The 24661-nt window shown below is 33.7% G+C and overlaps 1 protein-coding gene across 1 annotated transcript in view; it reads right to left on the minus strand.

The window, feature by feature from the left end:
- Nucleotides 1-24661, minus strand: part of Adgrb3 (adhesion G protein-coupled receptor B3) — a 687882-nt gene that overhangs the window by 53993 nt on the left and 609228 nt on the right. Inside the window, exons 19-20 of the mRNA XM_071613277.1 lie at nucleotides 3856-4006; nucleotides 1482-1551 (exon numbers count right to left, since the gene is read on the minus strand). Coding sequence (XP_071469378.1) covers nucleotides 1482-1551; nucleotides 3856-4006 — 221 coding nt within the window. The remainder of the gene's footprint in view (nucleotides 1-1481; nucleotides 1552-3855; nucleotides 4007-24661) is intronic.

Raw genomic sequence — 24661 nt, forward strand, 5'->3', positions numbered from 1 at the left:
TTACACCTTAAATTTAAATCTAGTAGTTACATATATACACATACAAGTTCATATACCAATATGTATGTTCATCATTTGTGTGTATTTATTAAAAGTCTGCATTTAGTTATTGCTCCTTGCCATTAACAGCAGAAAGATAAAATTTTATCTTCTTACTTTGAGGTAGACAACTAAAATACCCCTTTTTATATTAAAAAATACTTGGAGAAAAAGATTGAAAAAACACTTTAATTTGGTGTCTCTGAGGCTACCACCAAATTTCTACTATATTTTTGTGTGAGCAAATCTCCAAACTGAGATTTAGTTTGTCTTTTAAGGTGCTGTTGTACCTTTCAAGTTATTTTTTCTCCTAGGGTTTACATGACTATGAAGAAAATTTGTAGTCCTAAGATCAATACATGACTTGTTATATTATATTTGGCTTTAATTGATAACTCCTTGAAAGTAGGAACCATAACATTTATAATCACACTTGTTTTCATATTCACAATATAGGAATTATCAGTACCAAAATCATCATGTTATTGTAAAAAGTAATGATTTAAAGGTAATAGTGCTATAGTAAACAATGCTTTATTATAGATGCTATCAGAATTTTTTCAACAATATAGACTGCATAAGAAAAATAAGTGCTCTGATTACATGAGCTATTTAAACTCTTAGAAAGTTTCTTTTGGATTGGCAGGTGGAGTGAAGTCCCTTGGCATCCTCCCAATATAGATAAACCCACCAGCTGGCCTAACTAGCAGTGAATCCTACCTCAAACCTGAAGGCAGTTAAATAGAACATTACATTTTAAAACGTAAGCCTTTAATAAGATGCACACTCTTTCCACATCTCTCAATTGTCTCCTCAAAATGAGAGTAGATGCAGTAATGTATGAAAATGCATTGTTTTAAATCTGAAATATCAAATATAAACTTTAAATTCTCTCAAAGAATTTTTTAGCTCTCAAAGTATAAGATGGGCTATTACCTGCTTTTCTCCCTTCTAACTTCTTCTAGCCCAGGTATTTTCTCACATGGAGTCTCTTACTTTCCCTGATTTATAATATCAAACATGTATGACCCTAAACAACAGCAAAACTTGAACTAACACACAAAAAAACTTATTGGTTAATAACAATATATATTATCATAATGTTATTAGAAGTTCAGTGCAGAATCACATTCTAAAAGGTAAATATGTCAAGGCTTTTTTTTATCTATTTCTGAAAAAAAAAGTATTTGAGTTTCAACATGAACAGTAAATACTGAAATATTTCAAAGCCAAATACACCTATCTTATTAAGAAATGAGAAAATGAAAGGAGGATTCTGAACAGTACCATGGTACTTTTCCCTTAAATTTTGTTGCTCACATTGTTCCTCATTAATAACTCAATGACAAAATACAAGCCACAGCAGTGTCACTCAAGACGATTGGGGCCTATTTGATGACTTGCTTAGTTTTAACATGATTTATCACTGTGGATGGACTTACTAGTGATCTGTGCCATATCCTTTCGTCCTGGTGAAGCCCACTGATGTGGCCACTACTAATGCTGGCAAACCTGCAAGAAGAGCAATGTCACACTTCATATTCAGCAATAGCCACTGTGCATACTGGCCCTAGAAAAGCCAGGTCAAACTCTAGATGTTCAAATCAGAGCAACTACCTTTGGATGAATCACCTCACAAAGTATGTTTCCATTACAAACTTTCTTTCAAGTGCCAAATATGAGAGCGACAGCTGGTATTTCAACTTGGTGCACTTCCTTGATGTTGCTAGGTTACCACCACATTTGACACAAGTTTAAAGGGAAGTAATAACAGAGATTTAGGGTATCTTTTAAGTTATTTTTCCCTAGGGGTTTACACAGTTATAAAGGAAATTTATAGTTATAAAATCTGACAGGCAAAAACTAGATGTTCTGGTGTGATGGAATTTTACAGAAGTGGAACATTCATCTGGCCACACATTATTGATCCATGTCAAATTGTACTTAAGATAGAAAAAGTAAACCTTATCAATTAACATTTTCTTTATAATTTACTTATAATAACAAAAATGTGGGAACAAGAAGTTTAATTACCTGCATATCTGCACCATTTCTGAATTTACAATTTATTTTAGTTTATGTTGTTTATGTGAATCACTTATGATCTCATTCAAGTTTAATGAAAGAATTTCCCTTTATTTTGATGAATAAAAGCTCAATCTAATCTGTTATTTAAAGTTTTTGTTTGTTTAAGTTTCAGTTGTGCCTTCTTTTCAGGAACATCATGTTTGCCTTTCAGATTAAAAAACCTATCACCAAATCATCCTTTTGTGCCCCTCTTTATGTTTTCTTTCTTCCTACCATTTCCCATATTTCTTACTATTCTTTTTCTTCTGGGAGCCTTCTCTAGTGCCATCCCATTCATCTGTGAGGTATAATGACAAGAACTATGGAGAGCATCTCAGAGGGACCTATCACATTTTTGACCAAATACTGATGACTCCATATATAATATAAATTGTGTATGTAGTATCCTCCTCATCTCCACCCTCCTCATCCTTTATTCAGCATGTGATTTGTTGACTTTTTGGTTGACTGGACCAAGTTCATTAGAAAACAATTCTCCCTTGAGTAATAACTAAATGATGAATAGTCTTTGTTTTATATGATTTGAATTTGTATATATATCTTTTCAAAATTCATTATGTCACATTGTCCAGACTAAAACACACATGCCACTATTCTGCCCATCGGTGTAAATTTTTGCTACCTATATATATTAGCTGTATATGTGGAGAACTGCTGCCAACCCTCTCCTCAAGATCTTGAGTAACCATGTTAAATAAATCACCACTCTTTATTAAGAATTTTGGTCTTTTACTTGCATTCTGTATTTCTAATAATGACAATTTGTCTAACAAATGACAAAAATGTTCCCTTAATCAATAGTAGTTCACTTTGGATAATCTTTGTCATGGAGTCTAGACAAATTTTATGAAATTTTAAGTAGAAAACTTCCTTCAGCTTTTCTTAACTGCCTTCCTGTCCCAAGTACTGATACACTTGTTAAACATATATAGACTCATACTGAAACCAGGGATAATCTTTAATTATTTTTAATCTTTTTTCAGCATGAATTATTCTCATATTTTAATAAGCCCACTAATCGGTAATTTCCCTGGATCTCACTAACCTATTCTCAACTTCTTATACACTAGTTATTTATTGAGTATTTGGTCTAAGATTCCTCAGTTATTTTAGTGTAGGTGTTTTAATCAAAGACAAACAAGAAAATTCCTTTCTAAAACCAGCTTTTAAAATTAGGCTCTCATTAGAAATGGTCCTATGAAATGTGTAAACCTTCAAGATGTCTGTCATAAAGCGATTTGAAAGAAAAATTTCCCAATAAAAACAAGCAAAGAAATAATGAAATCTGTTTGCAATTCTATTTATACTTTTGAGGACCCCACTGATTACACATGAGATTTCATTGATTTTTTTAATGGCTTTCTGTCTATGACATGAATAGGTGTATTCTTTAATTGTTTTGAGATTTCTTGGGATAGAACTCTTAGTTTGGGGAGGGGAGAACATGCTAGTGAAGAATAATGTCCTGAAAACTTAAGACATTACATTTTCAGAAAGTATTAGCAGAGAACTTTCCATCTCTGGTCTCATTTCACACTCTGCAGGCACTGTTGCCTTCTTAGAGTTCCAGATGACCAATGCATGTTCAAATGTGACCGCCCTCATATATTTCTACTTCATATATAAAATTAGACACAAAGCAGCCTGTGGATAATCACTGTACTGCTTCAGGGTACAGAAGCTTGAAGTCATTTAAGAAGAGCTCGAAAGGGTATGTAATATGCTTACCCCATCCAAGGCACAAAAAGCGTTTCCTTATAAGCCGTGTCCTAATTTTTCCAGTTACAGCCATATATGACTGCCACGCCTCAGTCAGAACCCAACAGAAGGAAGCCAGGAAGAAAAAGTGCAAAAATGCTGTGGTAGTTGTACAGATGCTCTGTGGAAACAAAGAACAGACTCACACTGGACTGTGGTGGGGACTCAGGTGTCCTGCAGAGGGTTCTAAATCTCTGGCTCAGCCTTCACTTTTTCTTAGTGCCATGTAATTATTTACAGAAATTAGAAGTCGGGCAGTCTATGCTGCCTATGGTCCCTTTGACAGAACAAAATATGTGTCCTAATTCGTTTGTGTGTTTGATTTCTTTTATGAGAACTAGGAATGTAAATTTGAACTCAAGGGAGATTAAAATTACTGCTTTACTTTAAAATTTTTCTTGAAATATAATTACAGGAATGGTCCTTTTCTTTGGTTTAATTTAAGTTACAGACATCTTACATGATTATTTTGGCTACAGTCTTTATCTTTCCTTTTTACCCAAGAATTCTTCTTTGTTGTTTTGTCTGGGTTGATGTTAAGATTACATTTGCAAGAGTAACAGCCTTTCAAAAGGAAAATTTTCTTTGCTTTTATATATGCGTGATATTCATGATACAACAGCAAAGTACAAAATGAGGTTTGGCTAATAGCCTAGAACAAAAATAACATATGTATTTTAAATTACTTAATACTCTGCTTCAGTATTATTACATTGCAACATGTGTCTTAATCCAGTCATTTTGAAAAGCTAATTGGGTCACTCATAATACACAGGCATGACTTCATAGATATTTTTCTTCATACAACTTAATCATTCTAAATATGTGAACCATTAGTTGTGACTTATTTGCAAAAGACAAGCAGCTTCATTTTGGTAAATCCTGCTAAATATTTCACTATTGGTACAATTTCCTTGTGTAAAATCTTGTTGAAAGGCAAGTTGTCACAGACAAGAACAAGCAACAGAACTAACTTCTTCCTTTGTCAGTCTCAGTCTTGCTGTTTCCAGAAACTGAAATCAACCAAAGAAACTAAACTAAAAAAATTAAAAATTAAAAAATTATAAAAAAACGCAAGCAAGTAAATAAAAATAGGATCCTCATCCTCCTACCTCCAATTCAATCTAATGCTAAAGGAGAACCTTATTAGAATTTTTATTTTGGGGCCAACGTTATTCATCTTAGTTACTTATTCTTTTGCAATTTACCAGGTATTAATTTAGCTTCCCAATTCTTTTAATCCCATATGAAGAACTTTTTCATGCTTATCTCACCAGGCTGTTCCAGTGATAAGAGATAATCTACACTGTGTTAGGCACACAGCAAATACTCAATGAATGATACTATTAGCATTATTATGATAAATAGCACTTAAAAAGGTGGTACCATTTTCAGCATGCGATACCTTATTTCAGGCAGTACTTATATCTGCTTAGTCCTTATGTTTATGCTCGTAAAGATGTCAAGTATCAGTACCATAAAGCCATGGATTTCCATATGCTCTTCCCTACTCCTTTGCTCCTGTCTCAAGTATAATGTAGAAGGTTTAACCAATTATGACTTCTTCTATACTTGAGACATTGGGACTTTCCCCCCAAGTTAAGGTTTAAAGATCTACAGGCTGACTATTCTGACCACTGATCTACAGTCTCTGATCCCAATTTGAAACTCAAGATAATTTTTCCAGTCAATATCTAGGACTAGTTATGCTTTATAATTTACATTTCATTTTCTTCCCCCAATTTGTATTATCTCAATTTTAAGTGCTAGCAATGCATTCCTTGTCCATTTAAACACCATCAATAAAGGATTATATCAAACAATGTAAAAATGTTGAATGGTAGACCCTAAGTGCTGAATGCACTAAAATTTTATCAAAAACGATGAAGTACTCAATACCTGAATACAGAGATTTTTAATCTGCTTTTTTTCTATTGTGTTTATTACTTGGAAGTCCATCACTTTAATACTAATAGAAATTGGAGAAGATTTAATTTGGAGCTAGTGGCATTTATTTCAAAAATTCATGTCTCTCTGGAAATAATATAAGTCACAGCCTACGAGGAGAATGAATGGTAACTAAAGTATGGCCTGTTTCTGCCTGCAATCAGTGGCACTGTAGTATGGCCAGATGACTCTTCAGATGTCTTGAATGTGCTCTAAGTTGGAGATCAGCTGTCTTAATTTAAAGGATTGTACGTGTGGACTAGAGGGGTCTAAAATCACAAAACTAACCTCAGAAGAGGACAGCAAAATCTATGTTCCTGAGAAACAGAAAAAGGGATTACATTTTGCTTCATAATCACTTGAAGAAACAGTATAAAAGCAAATACTTGACAGATGGAAACACACATTGATTTTCTTCTGAAAGCTATATTTGCTAAGTTGTAATAATGTCAATAATATGTTTCAAATAATTATTATAATTAGCAATTTTCCGATGACTTCTGCAATTTTCCACAAACGACACATCTGCTTCCACAGGAGTTGTCATTCCAGTGTTCTGGGCTCAGAATTCTTTGGCCTTTTCCCCCACATAACCTAAATTCCACATCAGCAACCCCCAGAGATTAAACATCCCATAAGTTCCTCAGTACTGGGGCTTTTGCCCTTAAAAACTTTCAACTTTTGCACTTAAAAACTTCCATCCTCCTTTTCTAAAACAGGTTCATGTCTTGACACCTGTTCATTATTACCATGAATGAACCCACCATGATGAACTTGGCTCTTATAGTTTTTCCTTCTGCAGCTCCTGTGTGTGTACTCCTGGATCTTACCTTAGAAGGGTCTTGACAGCTCACAGTTCTGAACATGAAACTCAATGGAACCTCAAGTCTGTCATTAATTCTTTGCTTTTCCTGTCTTGTTAAACCCGAGTCTGGTCTCCTCAGTATCACCACTAATAAGTGTTACTGACAAATATTATAAACTTGAAGAAAGCTGATTTAGGTTGTTAAACTAAGCATTGTTCATATATAGCATGCTTGTCTACATCCTTTATCCCAGATCCTTAGAGATAATAGAAGAGATATTTTAAAAAATAACTGACAAGAAAGGAAGTAAAAGTGGTGTTGAACCAAAGACTGTGAGAAATCTGATAGAAACCAAAAGCAGATGAGAACAGACTGAAGATGGACACTGAAGTCCAAAACGAGGTGTTGGGAACAGAGATGAAGATGCAGAAAGTTGGAAAGAGTTACATTATATGAATGACACCAAAGTCCTAAAATACATTTTAAGTACTTCCAGAAGAAAGAAATAGAGAAATAGAGGGAAGGGCAGAATTAAAAGAAATATTATGGGAAAATTTCTCAGAACTTTAAAACTTCTCTTGGCTCTGGGATAGATGATGAAACACACATATACACAAGTGTACCTAAATATATTGTGATGAAATTTGTGAGCATGAAGAATACAGAGAAATATCTTTAAAGCTGTCAGAATGAAAAGAAAGATTACTTACAAAGAAATAAGAATCAGATTGACATCAGATTCCTTGTAAGCCACCCAGGATACAATGAGGCAAAGGGATAATAGCCTCGACATTCTAAGGAAAATAACTTTGAAGTTAGAATTCTACACCCAGCCAAACTATTATTCAAGTGAGAGGCAGAAATAAAGATATTTTTAGAACCAAAAGGAACTGTGAAGTTTAGTTCTTTTAAGATTTTCTCTGTAAGAATTGCTGAACAATGTAAACCACTCAGAAGAACTCCAGGAGGAGGAAATGAGATAAAAGAAGTGATAGATGTAATAGATAGCAAAGAAAGAAATAAAATATGTGCAACTAAGTAAACCTTCACTTAAATATATATACATATATAATTTTATAAATGTAGCCACCTGGATATTAAATTCAAAATAATATCAGTGAGAGTTCAAAGATGTGAGAGGTGAGAGTTACAAGATGCAGAGGAAGACAAAATTATGTTAATTTTCCTTTTACTCAGGCATATTAGAGATATTGATTAACTCCAGATGATAGAATAAATATGTCTGAACATACATGCTAACAATGTTAAGGAAAACACAACAAGTAAAAACAAATTATATATTTGTAAAATAGCAGAGGAAAAATGGAACTAAAAGCAGTCTTCTATTCCTCCAATTAAAGGTGGGTAAAGGAACAACAAACTAGAAAGAATCATAAATACAAAAAAATAAAAGAGCAAAATAATTCCAAGTACATCATAAATTACAAATTAAGGGATGCTTAAATTCACTGCAAAAGATTGAAAAAACTTTCATATTGGATTTAAAAATCCAGTTTCAGAAATGTACTTATGAGACATCCCTCAAACCCAGTGACACAGGAAGACAGAATGAAGGAATGAAAAGAAATTAATTAAGCAAATGTTAATATGCAAAATTCCAATGCTACAATGTTAATATTGGAAAACCCATTAAAAAAGATGAAGAGGGCCTTTTCATGGTGATAAAAGGAGCAGACCATGAAGAAGATTCAGAAGAAACACATCTCTATGAAATCAGTAACCATTTTTCACAGAAAATGAAACAAAAACTGAGGAAACTAGAATAAACTATCAAACTAAAATTATAATCAGGGACTTAAGATACAGCTCTTAGCCACAGAAAAGCAGAGGCTAATATAACAAATGAACAATTAGGATAACACAACCAGAAAAAGAGATTAATATTTTTTTTGTAATATACATAAGAGTATGCACATTTCTTCAAAATACAAATGGAGCATTTTCAGAAGGTAACTAGTCCTATAACAGAAAGTGATTAAATAAGTCCAAGAAAGTTTATAACATATAGAATATTTTCATAATACAATGAAATTAAAAATTAAAGTTATAATTCTCAACTCGGGGTAGAAAAAGCTTTTAAAATATTAATGATTTTTAAATGAAAAATATAAATTATAATTTTGAATAACAGGGAAATTTATATATCAAAACTTGTAAGATTTTACTATAATTATATTCAGAATTTTTATACCTTTGAATATATAGAAAACAAGAGAACATGAAGACATTTGTTTAGCTTAAAAATCAGAAGAAGGGATTTATAAAAGATAAAATCAGAAACTTAAAAAATGGAGAAGTAAAGGTACCATAAAATTTATCTATAAAACCCATACTGAATCTAAAAAAGTCAATAAAGTAGTTAAGCCTTGGCAACTGTGATTTCTTTCTGTTTTACTTTTCTTAATTGACACATCAAAATTGTACATACTTATGGGCCACCATGTGATGTTTATATATATGTACATATATGTTTATATATATACATATACACACACATACACACACACATACTTTGTTTAATGCTCAAATTAAAATAAACATAGCTTTTTACTCAAACATTTATTATTCCTTTGCAGTGAAACCATTCAAAATTTCTTTTTAGCATTTTAGAAACATACAGGACATTATCAATATCTATAGTCACCCCCATCATGCAGTAGAACACCAGAACATATTCATGCTATTTCACTGTAATGGCTCAATAGTTATTAAAACAGTAATAAAATTCCTCAAAAGCTTAAAAATAGACATGTCATAGGATCCAGCAATCCCACTTTTGGCTATAGATCCAAAGGAAATGAAATAAGTTTGTCAAAGAGACAGCTGCACTCCTGGTTCACTGCAGCACTATTCATAATTGCCAAGAAATGGAATCAACCTAAATGTCCAACCTATTAATATATAAAGAAAATGTGGTACATCTACATAGTATAATAATATTCACTCATTAAGAGATGAAATCATAGCATTTATAATAACATGGATGGAACTCGGAGATATTATGTTATGTTAAAGTAGGCACAGAAAGACCAATACTTCATGATGTCATTCATATCGGGATTCTAAAAAATTCATCTCTTCTAGTCAGGTGTGGTGGAACATGCCTGTAATCCCAGTGGCTTGGGAGGTTGAGGCAGGAGGATCACAAATTCCAGGTCAGCCTCAGCAACTAAGTGAGCCCGTAAGCAACTTAGTGAGACACTGTCTCAAAATAAAAATGAAAAGGACTGTGATATGATTCAGTGGTAAAACCCTTATGGTTTTAACTTACAGTGCCAAAAATAAATAAATACATGAATAAAAAGTTCATCTAACAGAAACAGAGTAGAGGCTGGTTACTAGAGGCTGGGGGAGTGGGGAGAGATAGGGAGGAATGAAAATAAGTTGATCAATGGGTACCAAGCTACAGCATTTTTTTTTTTTAATTTTTAAAGGTGGGCAAAAAGGTAAACATTGTGATAAAAGGATAGCATGTATTCTATCTATATGCAAACTTGAAAAGTTACATAAAATAGACATTCTTCTAAAAAACTACAGATTATTAAAGTTGCCCCAGTGATAAAACTAATAACCTTAGTTAAAACTAAATGAAAAAGAAAGAAGCAATTCTTTAAAAAGGACAAAAATTCAGAAGAATTTAGTAGACAAACTAAATCAACATATAAAATTTCCATTTTATAAAACATTTCCAGACAAAGAAAAATAATAGACCTATCCAAGTCATTTTTAAGGATGTTACCATGACATTGATGCCAAAATGAGCAAAAAAAAAAATTATAAGTCACTTTCATTTATCAACTAAATGTGAAAGAGCCAAATTAAAAAAATGGAACCCAGAAACACAGTAAAAGGATAATAAATTAGTATCAAATCAGAGTGTTTCTATTAATGTACTATGATTCAGCATTTAAAATGACCTCCATATAATTTATTACATTAATGATTAAGGAAGAGAAAACCATGTGATCACATCAACAAATGTGAAAACATTTTATAAAATTCAAAACTCAACTTTTCATTAAGAAATGTTCTTTGCAAATTACAAGTAGAAGTGAATATTCCTACTTAATAAAGACTTTCTCTCCAAAACAATGAAAGTAATATTTAATGGTGAATATTAGAAGTCCCATCCCAATCATGAAAAAGAGGAGGATCTTCACCATTATGTCTAACATTCTAAAATAGACAAGAAAGCAAGAAAGATCAATAGGAAAGGAAAAGACAATATTGTCATAATATACCTTCTTATTAGAAAATCCAAAAGAATACATTTTTTAAATTATTAGAAATAAAAAAAAAAAAAACTAACAAGGTGGCTAGATTCAAGATCAAAATGCAAACCTTTTATTTCCTAAACTACAAAATCAATATAAAAACTTGATTTTCTTAAATATCAGCAATGATCTAGAAAATGCAATATGAAATTTATAATTAAGCATGACACATTAATCTCTTTGCTCCCTCCCACCTACACTAAAGTGACCAAGTCATAAGGAAAAAGAGAATAGGTGATTGATAGTGAATTCACTGTGTGGCCAAATTCAGAAGATGCCGAGGGAAGGTTTAACTGATTTTAACTGACTTAGGATGGGAAAGAAGTTATAGCCTAGGTGATTGAAGGGTGTTGGGGTGGTAATGGAAGTACTAAGTAAGATGGGACTGGGGAATTATCTTATGAAGGGTTTAATTTTTGAAAATATTAGGGATCAGAAGCTAAGAAAAGAAACTAAAAATATGAAGCAAAATTGCTAGGGGCAAACTATTTGATAAAAGCAAAGATCCTATGCATAATAAAACCAAGCAGTATAAAGTACTTTCAATTACAGTGAACAAAAATGGGCAGGAGTTTCATGTAACAAATTATAAAATTTAATAGAAAAACACAAAAGACATGAAATAATGGAAAAAATACTAATATGTATATGTACTAAAAATCTCAATACTATATTAATGTCAATCATCCCTAAATTGATAAAAATATTCAATGCAGTCCCCCTAGACTCTAAGTCAGAGAGAGGATTAACCCCTGGAAAACAGGATAGAGGATTTTCCTAACAATATAAAACAGAATGAAATGTGGTCAGATGATAACCACGCCCATTTGCATGAGGGTTTGAAGAAATCAAGTAGCTTGATCAGTATCACATGGTTCATGAATGGGTTGCAGGGGTTAAAATAGGGCATCTGATCCCACAGCTTGAACAGTTCCATAGCTACCATATGCTGCCTTTTCACAATGTGTTTTACTCATTTCATAATTCTGTCCTCATAATCTTTCTTTTTTTTCACCTTTCCCAAATCTCAATATCCCTCCATATCCTCTTAAATGGCCTTGCCTCCTATATCATTGATGAGGGAGAGACCATCCATGGTTTTAATATCCTCATATTCCCTATGCTTCCCATCTTGGAATTTCTCCCAATCCCTGATCCTTCCTTTCCAATGAAGCCTTTCCTCTAACAGGAGACCATATAATAGTGACCAGGAGATCTGAGCCCTGCTGTCACACTGGAGTAACACACTGACTGCTTCATTTACATGTTGTTACTTAAAATGTCTATGCTTCTCTTTCTACATCTGTGAGTCAAGGACATTAAGAGACCTGCCCCATAGAATTGCTGTGAGGATTGAGTGACATCATGCATGTGAAGAATTTGATATACACTAACTACTCTTGTTTGGAGGATAAAATATTAATTGATATATCATGAAATACAGTAAAGCTTAATACAGTTTTTTTACAAATAAATATGCATTTTGACAATAGATATTATAATAAATCTTGATATATTTTTTAAATGAATACCTCCATGTAATTATAACTCACATGAAAATCTAGAATATCACCAGCCTCCCAATCTGTTTTGTATGCTCAAAGGTAACAACTCTCCTGACTTCTATCACCAAAAGTAGTAACTACTTTTGATTTGGTCAGTTTATAATTCCCCTCCTTTAATTAACTTATATGCATAATCTCTTAGCCTACAATTGTGTTGTTGAAGTCTCTCCTTAAACCAATCACTCTCCTTTTTTACTGGTTTATACTTTCTCCAATTGTGGTCACATTTCTCAAAAAGGTAAACTAAACATCAACTTCTTTTCTAGCAGCTCACGTCTTTTCTTCCTGCCATCTAGCATCTCCCCTGAATTTCCCTCCCATGACACCCTAATTTCCAAAACAAACATATTGATGTTTTTCCTTAGCCATAAAAACTTTGGACTCTGACATTCTTACTTAGGAATCATGAGATTTTGATGATTTGGTCTTTAATGGCTTTTCTTTTCTTTCTCTCTTCCTTACCTTCCTTTTCCTTTCCCCCAATCCTACTGGGGATTGAACCCAGGGGTGCTTAACCACTGAGCCACATTCCTAGCCTTTTTATTTTTTTTTTAATTTTGAGACAGGGTCTAACTATGTTGCTAATTCAAATAAATGAAAGGTATTAATGTATTAAAAAATAAGAATCTTAAATGGCTATTTTTGTAATAATTTCAAAAACCAAGAGATACAATGTTTTAAGTGAAAGACACATAATATTTAAGAAAAAAAAAACTTCCACAGAATATAGAATGTAGATATGTTAACTTCTGCTAGAAAGAAATGAAAGAATACCAAAATAAAAATCTTCAATAGAATACCTGGAAATTCTCAAAGAATACCAATATCTATATTATTGCAGTATATGTGGAGAAATGAATAATTACTTATAATCATAGCAAAATTTCAACAATATTTGACAAAATAATTCCTCCATGTGAAGCAATTATTATTTGAATTACTTAGATAATTTTGATTCACACATTGATTTGTATAGCACAAATAATAAGAAAGACATATCTTGCTATTCACATAAAACAGAACATGAATGAGACATGTGCAATATACTTTTGGACACACCAGCAACTTCTGGTTTATAAATGATGTTATGGGAAGTAATACTAGCTCATCACATAATAAGTTCAAAAGTGGTTCTTCACAGGATACTCTAGTACGCATATTTACATTAATCAGAAGATAGCTATTCTTACAGAAGAACCAAAATGACTTGTTGTTAAGGATGAAATAAAATAATGGATACAAAAAAGCTTTGGACAAAGGTAATTTATAACTTCGCATATAGTAAGTGTTCAATTAATGATAGTTGTTAATAATAAGATCATATTAGTAGCTTAGTCAAATACATAAATTTGAGATTTTGTTTGGTAAAATATGCACGTTTTAAAGATATTTGTCTATCTCTTAAAGGATGATGAGAAAACTCACTTTTAATCATGTACTCAACCTTAAACATTAATTGCAGCAATGCTGCAATGGAAATATTTTACAAAGAAGGCAATGAAACTCAGAGAGGCTAAATAACCATCTACAGTTTCACAGGTAGCAAATGGATAAGCATGTACTATTTCCTTTATAACACATTACCTGTGCTCTAAAGAACTCTGACTTTGCAAATATTACTTTTTATATACTTCTATCATTCCTTTTAAGTCACTTCAAAATATTTTGAAACAAACTATATGTAGATGGCAATTAAATAGATGTTACGATAAAAAAAACAAAAATTATGTAAATGATGAGCCCTTATTGTCCAAATCATCATCAACTAAAATAGCAATGCACCATTTCCAAGCATATTTTGATTCTATAGACATCATTAACATGTGTGCAAATCTTTGAAGTGACCTGGATATTTCCACTCTAATAAAATGAATCAAAACACAATGGGCATTGTGAACACAAGGTTCATTATTTCATAAAACTAAGTAAAAACTACCATGGCATGAAGAATCCAATCAGAAGCTTTTTGTTAATGTCATTTTACTCGCCTTCCTTTCCAATAGCTGCTGTGACATATTACACACTGAAAGTAATATTATTTGCAGGCAGTTGACAAATATCTCTCATACACTCAAATACTTAGTTTCTGAATTCTTCCTCTTGGATATGATGGGGAATATCCATAAAAGAGATGAAATGGGCTTTAATTCTTGTGAAAACTCCTTGCTAACCATTAAGCACAGGTTAAGATGCTTGCTTAGAGAGCTAGTATACAAAGCTAAGAGGAGGAAAGGTCTCTCCAAGCCATCTTTTTTGAAAAATTTGAAGGAGGTTATTTTCTGCATATGCAAATCTCTGCTATAAGACTGACTACAAACAGAAGAAACTTCAAATATAAAGTCATATATTATCCATAATAATTGAGTGAACTAATAAAAGTAGTTGTTAAATTGAGTATCTCAAACAATAACAAATTTTATCTGCTCGTTTTTATGATTTCACATTAAAATAAGGCGGTGTTATTAACAAGAAAATAAATGGAAGATAGATGTCATAGAGATAAAAATCTGTTCCCCAGATGTCAAAAATATGTATGCATAAGACATGCTTACAATTTGAAGACCTTGTAAAGCTTATCATGAATAACAGGAAAAATTGATTTTTTTCAATATGTCCTTTGGGAATCTAAACATTTGTGCATCATACACAGCAGATGCTTAATTCCACTCTGTTATCTTCAAGCTTAGGAAAATAAGAATTTTGCTCAAAATGAAATAAAAATAGTCACTTGCTAAATAAGGCCGAGAGTTCAACTATAGCTTTACTAATAATTTAGAAGCTTCAAAATGTGTTATAAAATCTTGAGATACCTCTAGGAATTGATTTACACTGTATTCTTTTCTGTAAAAAGAAATCATTATATATCGGTGTGTTTAGATATACCTTCCCAGCTTGCAAGCACTGCATGTGGTCACTCAAAACCAGGAAGAATAGTGACATAAATATAAAGTTGCTGTCAACAAGCAAAGCCACCAAAGCACTGTAGCTGGGATTTGGGGCTTTGAAAATGTTTCTTTGATGATGTGGAAGGCAGAAGAAGATCATTCTTTTTTATCAAGAAGACATTTATTTATTCTGTTTGTCATGTTTGATCAATTGTCCTATTGGTGTTATAAGAAAATATCCAAGTGGGATGCAATCAATTTTTGATTTAGAGGCAGCATGGTAGGAAGAGATCCTAGGTTTTAGTGGCAAGCTAGTATTGTTCAACCTTGGCTGTGTACTGCTATCACCTGGGGAATTATTAAAACTCTGGATCTGTTAGTGCTTTTCCCTGATTCCCAGGTTCTGATATAATCTGCGTGGGGTGCAGCCCAAGTGCTGGAATTGCTAAAGCTCCCCTGGTGATTCCAATGTGTACCCAGGGCTCAGAATCAGCAGCTTCATCATGGGGTGACTCTTGGCAACAGAAGCTGCCAAATGGTTGATGGTGCACAAAGTACCCAACTTCTCCCAGCTTCAGTCTTTCACGTCTAACTATGTAGGGTTACTATAAAAATTACAACAAACTTCTCAGCTGTTGGTGGATTCTCAAAAGTATTAACAATAATGACTACTTGTGCATTTTCTCAACACATTTTAGTAACTTATCTGGATTTGGTCGATTTTTAAAGGTCTAGAAAGAATAATAAATTTGAAATATACTGCTGTGCATTCATATTTGTACATAGAATCTATTAGAATGGATAGACATAATCAAATGATTAATATTAGAAAGAACTTCAGAATGATGAAAGTCATACATTTAAAAAGCCAAAACATGGTCATCTTGCCTTGGGTGATGTGCAGGAAGAAGGCAGGCTATCAGCTGATCCCATACTCTGGCCTCTCCAGACCCCTGGGAGGAAATGCCTGCTGTTGTAAACCACACAGTTGAATTATTCTGAATGCCACTATTGGTCTTGCTATGGAACTTTGGATGTGAGAATTTCTAGAGAACTCAAAAGACTTCTACTTCAAATAAAAAATTTCAGGCCCCAGATTGCTTAATTCCATTTTCCCCCAACTTTCCTATCCCTATCTGCTCATCTTTAATCTACCCAACCTCAGATATTTCAAGCCCAACAGGTCCAAACATAAATTTTCACCTTTCCCTTCAACTAGTTCCTCTATCTATGATTGCTACTATGCAAGTAACATTACCATAGCCAATCAAAACATACTATCTTTGTAATTCTCCCACACCCAATCAATTGCCAACTCCTAATTGATTATATCTAACAGTGACATAGGGATTTCATGGACCTCACATTTCCATGACTCTGAATGAGGCATCATTCACTCTCCCTGGAACTACTAGTGAAAATATAAGATTCTTACACAGAGACCACCTGTCTGATGGATCCACCGCCATAGTCAGAAATGAAGTGGAAATTCCAGAGCTAGGCAAGCCTTGGTGATATGTTTCTGTTCCTTCCTACTGAAAGAAAGATCTTAAAATATATCTGGCACATACTAAGTGCTTAAAAAGTATGAGGTGCTATCAGTATTTTTATAATTATTAGAAGGGAATGTGTATATAGTTTTTATTTTTACAATAAAAAATACTAAAGCGTGTTTAAATGTAAAGAATCAAACAGATAAAGAAGCTGATAAATCAGGAGACTGAACTGACTGAATCAAGTTGTGCAGAAGTTTGATGGAAATAAAATCTGAAGCACATGCGAAGCACTGGCCTTTGGTTAAAGGAGAGTTCCCTCTTGATTTGAGACAGTTAATAAGAAGAAAGACTAGGTATGGATGGATATAGAAAAAATAGCATACTTCCTGGTGAGAAGGCAAGATAATCTCAATCTGTGATAGCTTCAAATATTTTTGGAGTAGGAGTTGGGTCAGATGCTAAAGCTAAAGAAGTAGGAAAAAGATTAGAGGTTGAGTATGTGTGAACAGACTGAAAATTCTCTTTAAGAACCAGAGAGCCAGATAACATGAAATTGCCAGAAAACTTTGATGTTTCTGTTGAGCTGAGTGATTGTATATTTTGATCAACTTTTTACCACTAGAAAAACAAAAGACATACATCTAGAGTCACTTCCAATTCTGAAACCATAGATTCCAGTCATCTGCAAAGGTAGACAAACACTGGTTCTGCTGTTTTCCTGCTTGGGTTTTCTCTCACTTCCCCTTTCAATGGACTTTCCCAGAGCACAGTCCAACATCTTTCTCACTTTGACTTATGACACATTTTTTGCTACCATACCATGAGAAGAGAGAAAACTGCCAGAAACAAAATTTTAATCTGTTGGTTGGGAAATGTTGACATTACATTGCAGCAAATCCCTTACTCTAAAGCAAGACTGAAGTGTCTCAAGCTTATTGGTATCTTTTTAATAAACAATTACCTTTGAAAGTTTGGAACCCTACTAGGCTAGGTTCTCAGTTTCCCAGCGTGTGGGGAAAATGACTATGGTCAGGGTATCATAGTCAAGGTTGGACCAAAATAAGATGGCAAAACAAACTATTTCTAGTGCCATTACTTTTATAAATAATGACTATAAACACCTTTTGAGGAGACATTCACTTATTCAGAAAAAAAATAGCTCATCCATAAAAAAACCTTAGGTCTTTTTTCCTCAACATATCCTAACAAGTCTTGTCATTGAGGAATTTAAGGTCAAAATATTTATTGAGCATTCACAGTAAGAAAATACTGAGTTAGGCAAATTATAAATATTTTACATAAGAATACCAGAATAGGAAAATCATATTAAGTATAAAACATTTGCAAATAATCATGGTATGTGGGTATGTTTAGAATGATTTACTGGAAAGAACAAGGTTAAGAGGGTAAGGACACTTCCAATTCTAAATCTACATTGCTTGGGTTTTATTATTTATTGTATAGAATAGATTCTTAACATTAACTTCTTTTATCAATATAGAATATAGCAAAATTTTATTATAGCAACTCACTTCTAAATCTAAAGTCTAAAGGGGACTAGCAAATGTTGACTGAAAAGAGAAAGAGAATCAAATATCATTTTACTTTATTTTCAGAACATGAAAGAACAGCAGGATACTCCATAATTACCTCTAACTTTGTTTAGAAATGGTAATGGCTGGATCACAATGTTTCCGATTTGAACCAAAGCTGTATTATTAAGCTCTTTTGGTTTCAGTGTGACATTTTATGCATTATACCATTTCCTCTTATCATGTTACAAATTTTTATTTGAAACCAGAACAGGAGAAAGTGTCAACAAGACAAGAGAAGCAAAATCCAAAAGATCACTAAGTCAAAAATAGATCTTACAAAATATTTTAAATATAGTCTTTTATTCTTATATCCTGACTTTAAATTATACAGTTGAAAGCAATGTGGATAAGCTGAGAAACTCCCTCCATTTTTACTAACAAGTATAAAAGTAGTGTACAGAAAGAAAGAGAGATCTGAGCCCAGGTTGAGGGGCAGAGGGTGGAGAGGGGTGGAGAAGGAGGAGAAATGTGCTCCTGGTTTTCTCTGGAGAGCTATAATTTCATTCTTCGTTTTAAGTGGGTGAAAACTGTTCCTCTCACCCAACCTCCCACCATATCTCCTGCTATTCTTTTCCACACATTGCTGCCTTCTGAGGAGAGGTGTGGCCATAGTCAGTTGGTATTGGATCAGGAAAGAGAAAAAAGAGCATGCAATTGCATTCAGCCACCTGTCCTCCTACTATGACCACTGTACCTCAAAGCCAGGCTTCCAATCAAAGCTGCCTGGCTGTAGAGTCTGCTCAATTCAGACCAACCAAACACTGTACCAATAAGCGAATCCTTTCAAATCAAGATCATTTTATAATAAATAGTATCTGCCTTTGTCAGAGTACTTATTTATCTAGCTTATTCAATTCAGCTTGAATATACAAGGTGTGAATTTCTAAGAGGAATCAGATTACGATTCACATTTATATCTCAATTATAGTCTCTAAATGCGTGAAATATTTCCTTGTATTAAATGAAGCACTTTAAGAGGAACACGCATTCTTCCAGGTTTCCAGGTTGCCACTTAATGCATCACTACAGCAACTTATGATCACATCTCAGAATAATGCAACACCTAGTTTTTTCCTTCTATGAATTCAAAATTACTTTCCCTTGTATTGTCACATTATCTCTTGGAAATTCATATTTTTATCACTATTTCATATATTATAGCTAATAAGGGGTAAGGAATTTGTTTCCCTTTTTTATGTGCAGTGGAATACATAGCACTATAGGTTTTATCTTGGAAATTTTGTTGTATGAAAAGAAAATAATTCTGTTATTAATAATTTCAAAGAGGATATGGTCTGAATATAAACGTTGTTGCTCACAGGATGAAGTTAGAAGAGGTCTTCATTTATTTTTGTGGAGTAATTAGTTTCTCCCATTATTTGTTCTTTCCTTTTTCCCATAACAGAATTTGAGAGCACTTGGGTCCTGTAATAAAAACTATATTTCCCATCTTTTGTTTCAGTGAAGGTCATATGAATAGATTCTTTTCAATGTAAAGTAACAAGAATAGTATGTGAAATTTGGGAGAGTATCCTTTTCTTTCCACTTTTTTTTTTGGGGGGGGGGGGGGTGCTGGAGATTAAACCCAGGACCTTGTGCATGGGAGGCAACTACTCTACCAACTGAACTCATCCATTTTCATCTTTATTGACAGCTGGAATGTTTATAAGATGGCTGGAGCTGGAACAGGTATATTGGATTTTGGAGTGTAAATTACAAGTTTAGTATGAAAAAAAAAAAAAAAAAAAGAAAGCAATGTATCCTTAATGATCATGGAGCTACCTATACTTTATGTGAAAACAGAACAAATTTATGTTTTTTTATGTCTCATTCCTGCTTTGATTTTTTCCTATAACTCAGAATCAAAATTAACCCTAAATGATACATTTGGTATCAGTACCTACAAAACAGACACACTTTATCTTAATTGATAAAATATCATATATGATACTTTAGTAAATACAATCTGTGAACCAACTGGAATAAATTACATTCATTTGCCAGCTCTGAAATTAATCCAAATATTTATATTTCATTTAAAAAACTAAACTATATCTTCCTCAATTGCACAAAATCCCCCTTTACTTAGTAATTAATGATTAATATGTAAGGTGTGGTGGGTTTTATATAGTAGTTTACTACTTAATAACTCAGTTGATCCCATTATTCAATAAAAAAAGTAGATATGATTAGTATTATTTTGGCCTTATGGATGAATAGCACATGCTCAGTGAGACTTTCCCAAAGTTACACCATAGGGGCAAAGCCAGGATTCACAATCATGCCTTTTCATTTTATTCCAGGTCTCTTTTGCATTCCTTTTCACCAAATGGTTTTAATGGATGTACTCAAAATAGGAATGGCCTATTATCAAAAATTATTAGACATTTACAACTTCATGCTGAACAAAATTCTCACCTTGTTCCTCCCTGACTTTCTAGCACATTCATGTCAAGGTTCCTGGGTTTCCTATTATTCCCTGTGTTATATGCTACTCTTTCATATTTAATTTATAACTTGGCATCAAACATCTCCTCCACTTAAGTTTGAGATTGGGGACTCTATGGCTAAGAAGAAGCAATATCTATGCCGGCCACACCTTTGACCACTTCTCCTAACTCTTTGGGATGCATGGTCGGCCTGGGCTATTGCAATAAATTGAAACAACTAGACAGTGACCATTCTGGTCTCCTTACTTCAGATTTGAAATCCAGGACCAGGGAGAATTTATGAGAAGATCCTCCCCTGTGTAAGATAATAAAACAACAAAAAAAAAAATGCAAAGAAGAGGATATATCTGAGAAAGGGGGGGGGGGGGAATCAAGATAAACCTTGCTCAAGCAAAGAAATTCCAAAAGAACCAAAGAAAAGTAAAAAAGAGCTAGGAGATATACTTACAACACAACCTCTGCTTGACTGTTATTTCACATAAGGTGTTACAGAAACTCAAAATGGGTCGGTATTCAAATTACATAGAGCTTGAACTTACACTTACTGTGGATTTCTCAGGATGAAAACATCCATTACCATTCTTTAAAATGTAGCTCTTGGCATACACGTCATTCTGAAACCCATATGACATTTAACTACGATTCACTTTTCAGGCAGTTGAAATGGGACTCGTTCTTTAATATTATGACTTTATAGAAAATACTGATATGTGGAAAGATATTTAGACTCAAATATAACAGTCAATGAAAAACAAAGGAGCAGTCACTGAGAAGGTCATGAAGCTGTACTTGATACTCTAGGTTGAAACCAGGAAGTGAGCATAATTGAGAAAGCAAGAAAATTGTTGAAGGTAAAAACAAAAACAAAAACATCCTTACTTTTGCAAATGTAGCTACTACTATGGCCTGAGCTTAAAAGAGAGAAGGGGAAAAGCAGCAGGCATGTAAATCAGGAGGTGTAGCGATTTGCAGTGCAAGGTGATAGTACTAAATAAGAAGCTGTCGTCTAAGGTAAGTAGAAAAACATGTGATGAAATACTCCAGAAAATCTTGCTTAATCTCCAAATTCTGCAATATGTCCTCCAATGTTCCACTGGGACCTTTCCCAGGAGCATCATTAGCACATTTCACACTGTATTAGCACAGCTTGGTAGTCATCTGTCCACGCCAACCTCCACTCCCCACCATACACACATTAGGATGTAAGTAACAAAGCCAAATCTTTCCTTTGAAAGTATTGCTGTTGCTGTTCACTGTTGTAATCCCAGAATCAGGCTTTAAATCTGAGGTGTGTTCAGAAATAAAATTCTGCTGTGTGAATGAGTAAATGAGCAGGTACATTGCTGGCTCAATGAGTACTTTCTATTCTCACATTGCAATATTTAGTGTTACTGATGTGCCTGGCTTATCTGCCTTTATGTAAGCTTTTTCTTCCTCCACATTTTATTGGTGCATTATAGTTGTACATAATGATCAGATTTGTTATTACATATTTGTACATGCATACAATATAACAATATAATTTGGCCAGTATTACTCCCTAGCGCTCCCTCCCCTGTGCTTCCCCACCTCCCACTTGCTGGTCTCTTTCCTCTAGTGATCTCCCTTTGACTTTCATGAAATCCCACCCCCTCCCCACCTTTCTTTTCCTTTTTCCTTTCCAGTTTCCACATACGAGCGAGAGAAAATATATGACCCCTGACTTTCTGAGTTTGGCTTATTTCGCTAGTCCCATCCAATTTCCTGCAAATGACGTAATTTCATTTTCAATTTTTCTTCAAGGCTGAATGAGACTCCACTGTGTATATATGCTACATTTCTTTATCCATTCATCCACTGATGAACACCTAACCTGGTTCCATAGTTCAGCTACTGTGAATTGTGCTGCTATGAACTTGGGTATGCATGGATCCCTATAGTACAATGACTTTAATTCTTTAGGAAAAATATTGAGGAGTTGTATAGCTGGGTCATATGGTCAATCCATGTTTAGTCTTTTGAGAAATCCACACATCTACCGTCATCTGATCCTTCGTGTAAGTTTTTTGGAGGAGCTCTATTTCCAAGTCATTTCTCAATGTGACTGTGCCTAACACATTGTTCTCAACAGAGTGAATCCATGGATGACCAAAGGTAACATGTTATTCTGTATATGACAGAGACTGCAGATTGTAGATTAAAGGTTTGTTTTAAGTGCTATTTTCAAATAATGCCTGTTATTTGAAAAAATAATGCCAGTGCAATTTTTCTTTTAAAAGGGGAAGGAATCTAGAACCACTGCCTGGCTACTTATATGATCTTATGCAATTCTTTAGTTCTTTGTATTGTAATGCTAGGTGGGAAAAAACAGATGGCAGGAATGATACATGAGGGAAATCTAGTTTGAATGTTTATGTCTTATTTGAAAACATGCATCAAAAACAAACAATATTCTATTTTGAGTTCAGTAAGTCTTTAAAGTATTAATTTGCTTGGCTACTTCTTCCATTTCAAAGAATGCCTAATTACCAACCTAGGCTGTTCTTTCTGAGTTCATCTTGATTGTAACTACCTTTTGGAAATGATTTTTCTCCTCTGGAAACCAACATCCCTGGATGTTGGCCCTCTAGCTTAGAAATCTGATTGCTGAGGGAGAAAGGTTCAGAGCTTATTACCTTTGCCTCTCTCATATGTTGATGATAGGAAATGTAGATAATACTTTTTTTTTTGTAATTTTACACCAAAAAGCTTCCTCAAAATATGTTTTCTTTAGGTGGAAATTTCTTTAAGCTTTTCTAAGTGGACTGTAGTATGGAGTAAATGGAAAGCAGGGAGTCATTTGCAGAGTGGAATCTCCTTAGCAATTATTGGGCTGATATATATTGACTCTCTTGACTTCACACATTAATAATCTACCTCCATTTAAAGCAACCATGACCTCCACTATCAGTGCAATGGCAAAACCCAAAGCAACAACCAACTGTTGTTGACCAAGCTCTGCATTTCCCCTTGATGATGCAGCTGTACATCAATCAGTTGCAACTGTCCCTGAGTCAAAGTCTGAGAAAGATGGGAGTCTGGACAAATGTGATGAGAAATAACATAAGCCTATAACATAAGCGAATTTTGATTTTTACCCTGTTGACATTCACTTCAGCATCTTTTTCTAAAGCAGCAGCAAGTTGCCATATAGAAGAACAGTGTCTACGATCTTGATCCTGGTATGATATGTATGGAGCCACAAAATGCTCTGAAGGTGGCAACAGGTTCAGAGGTCAGGTTTGCACTCATGTGCTGGGGACACTGTACCCCAGCACAGTAAGTACCATATCTGGGTCTGAACCTCCCTCATAGGAGTGGTAAGAAGATAACGAGACACAATTCAAGTGACTATATTTTAAAATAAAAGCTGTGTAACTAAAGAGAATTATTTTTATTACTAAGAGAGTGGCCATCTGTTTCCAAAGAACTCAAGTGAGAACACGAATATTCACTTTTCATGGAGTAATTTTCACATAATGTGTTTTCATCGCCTCCTGTGCTGGAACATGATGCGAGCTGAAAGACGCTCTGTCTCATGATCTTCAGACACGTGTAGGGTTCTTATTATTTCTAAGGAAGGCATAGATTCATATTAACACTTGAAAAAATGCTGCCATGCCCCAAAATGTATATTTGGGAGATGGAGAGAAGTGGGATAAATATGCAAAGATAAAATAAGTCAGTAAAAATGATGGGATGGAAACACCGCCAAATCT

Source organism: Marmota flaviventris, chromosome 6 (genome assembly GCF_047511675.1).
Source record: "Marmota flaviventris isolate mMarFla1 chromosome 6, mMarFla1.hap1, whole genome shotgun sequence".
Taxonomy (NCBI): Eukaryota; Metazoa; Chordata; class Mammalia; order Rodentia; family Sciuridae; genus Marmota; species Marmota flaviventris.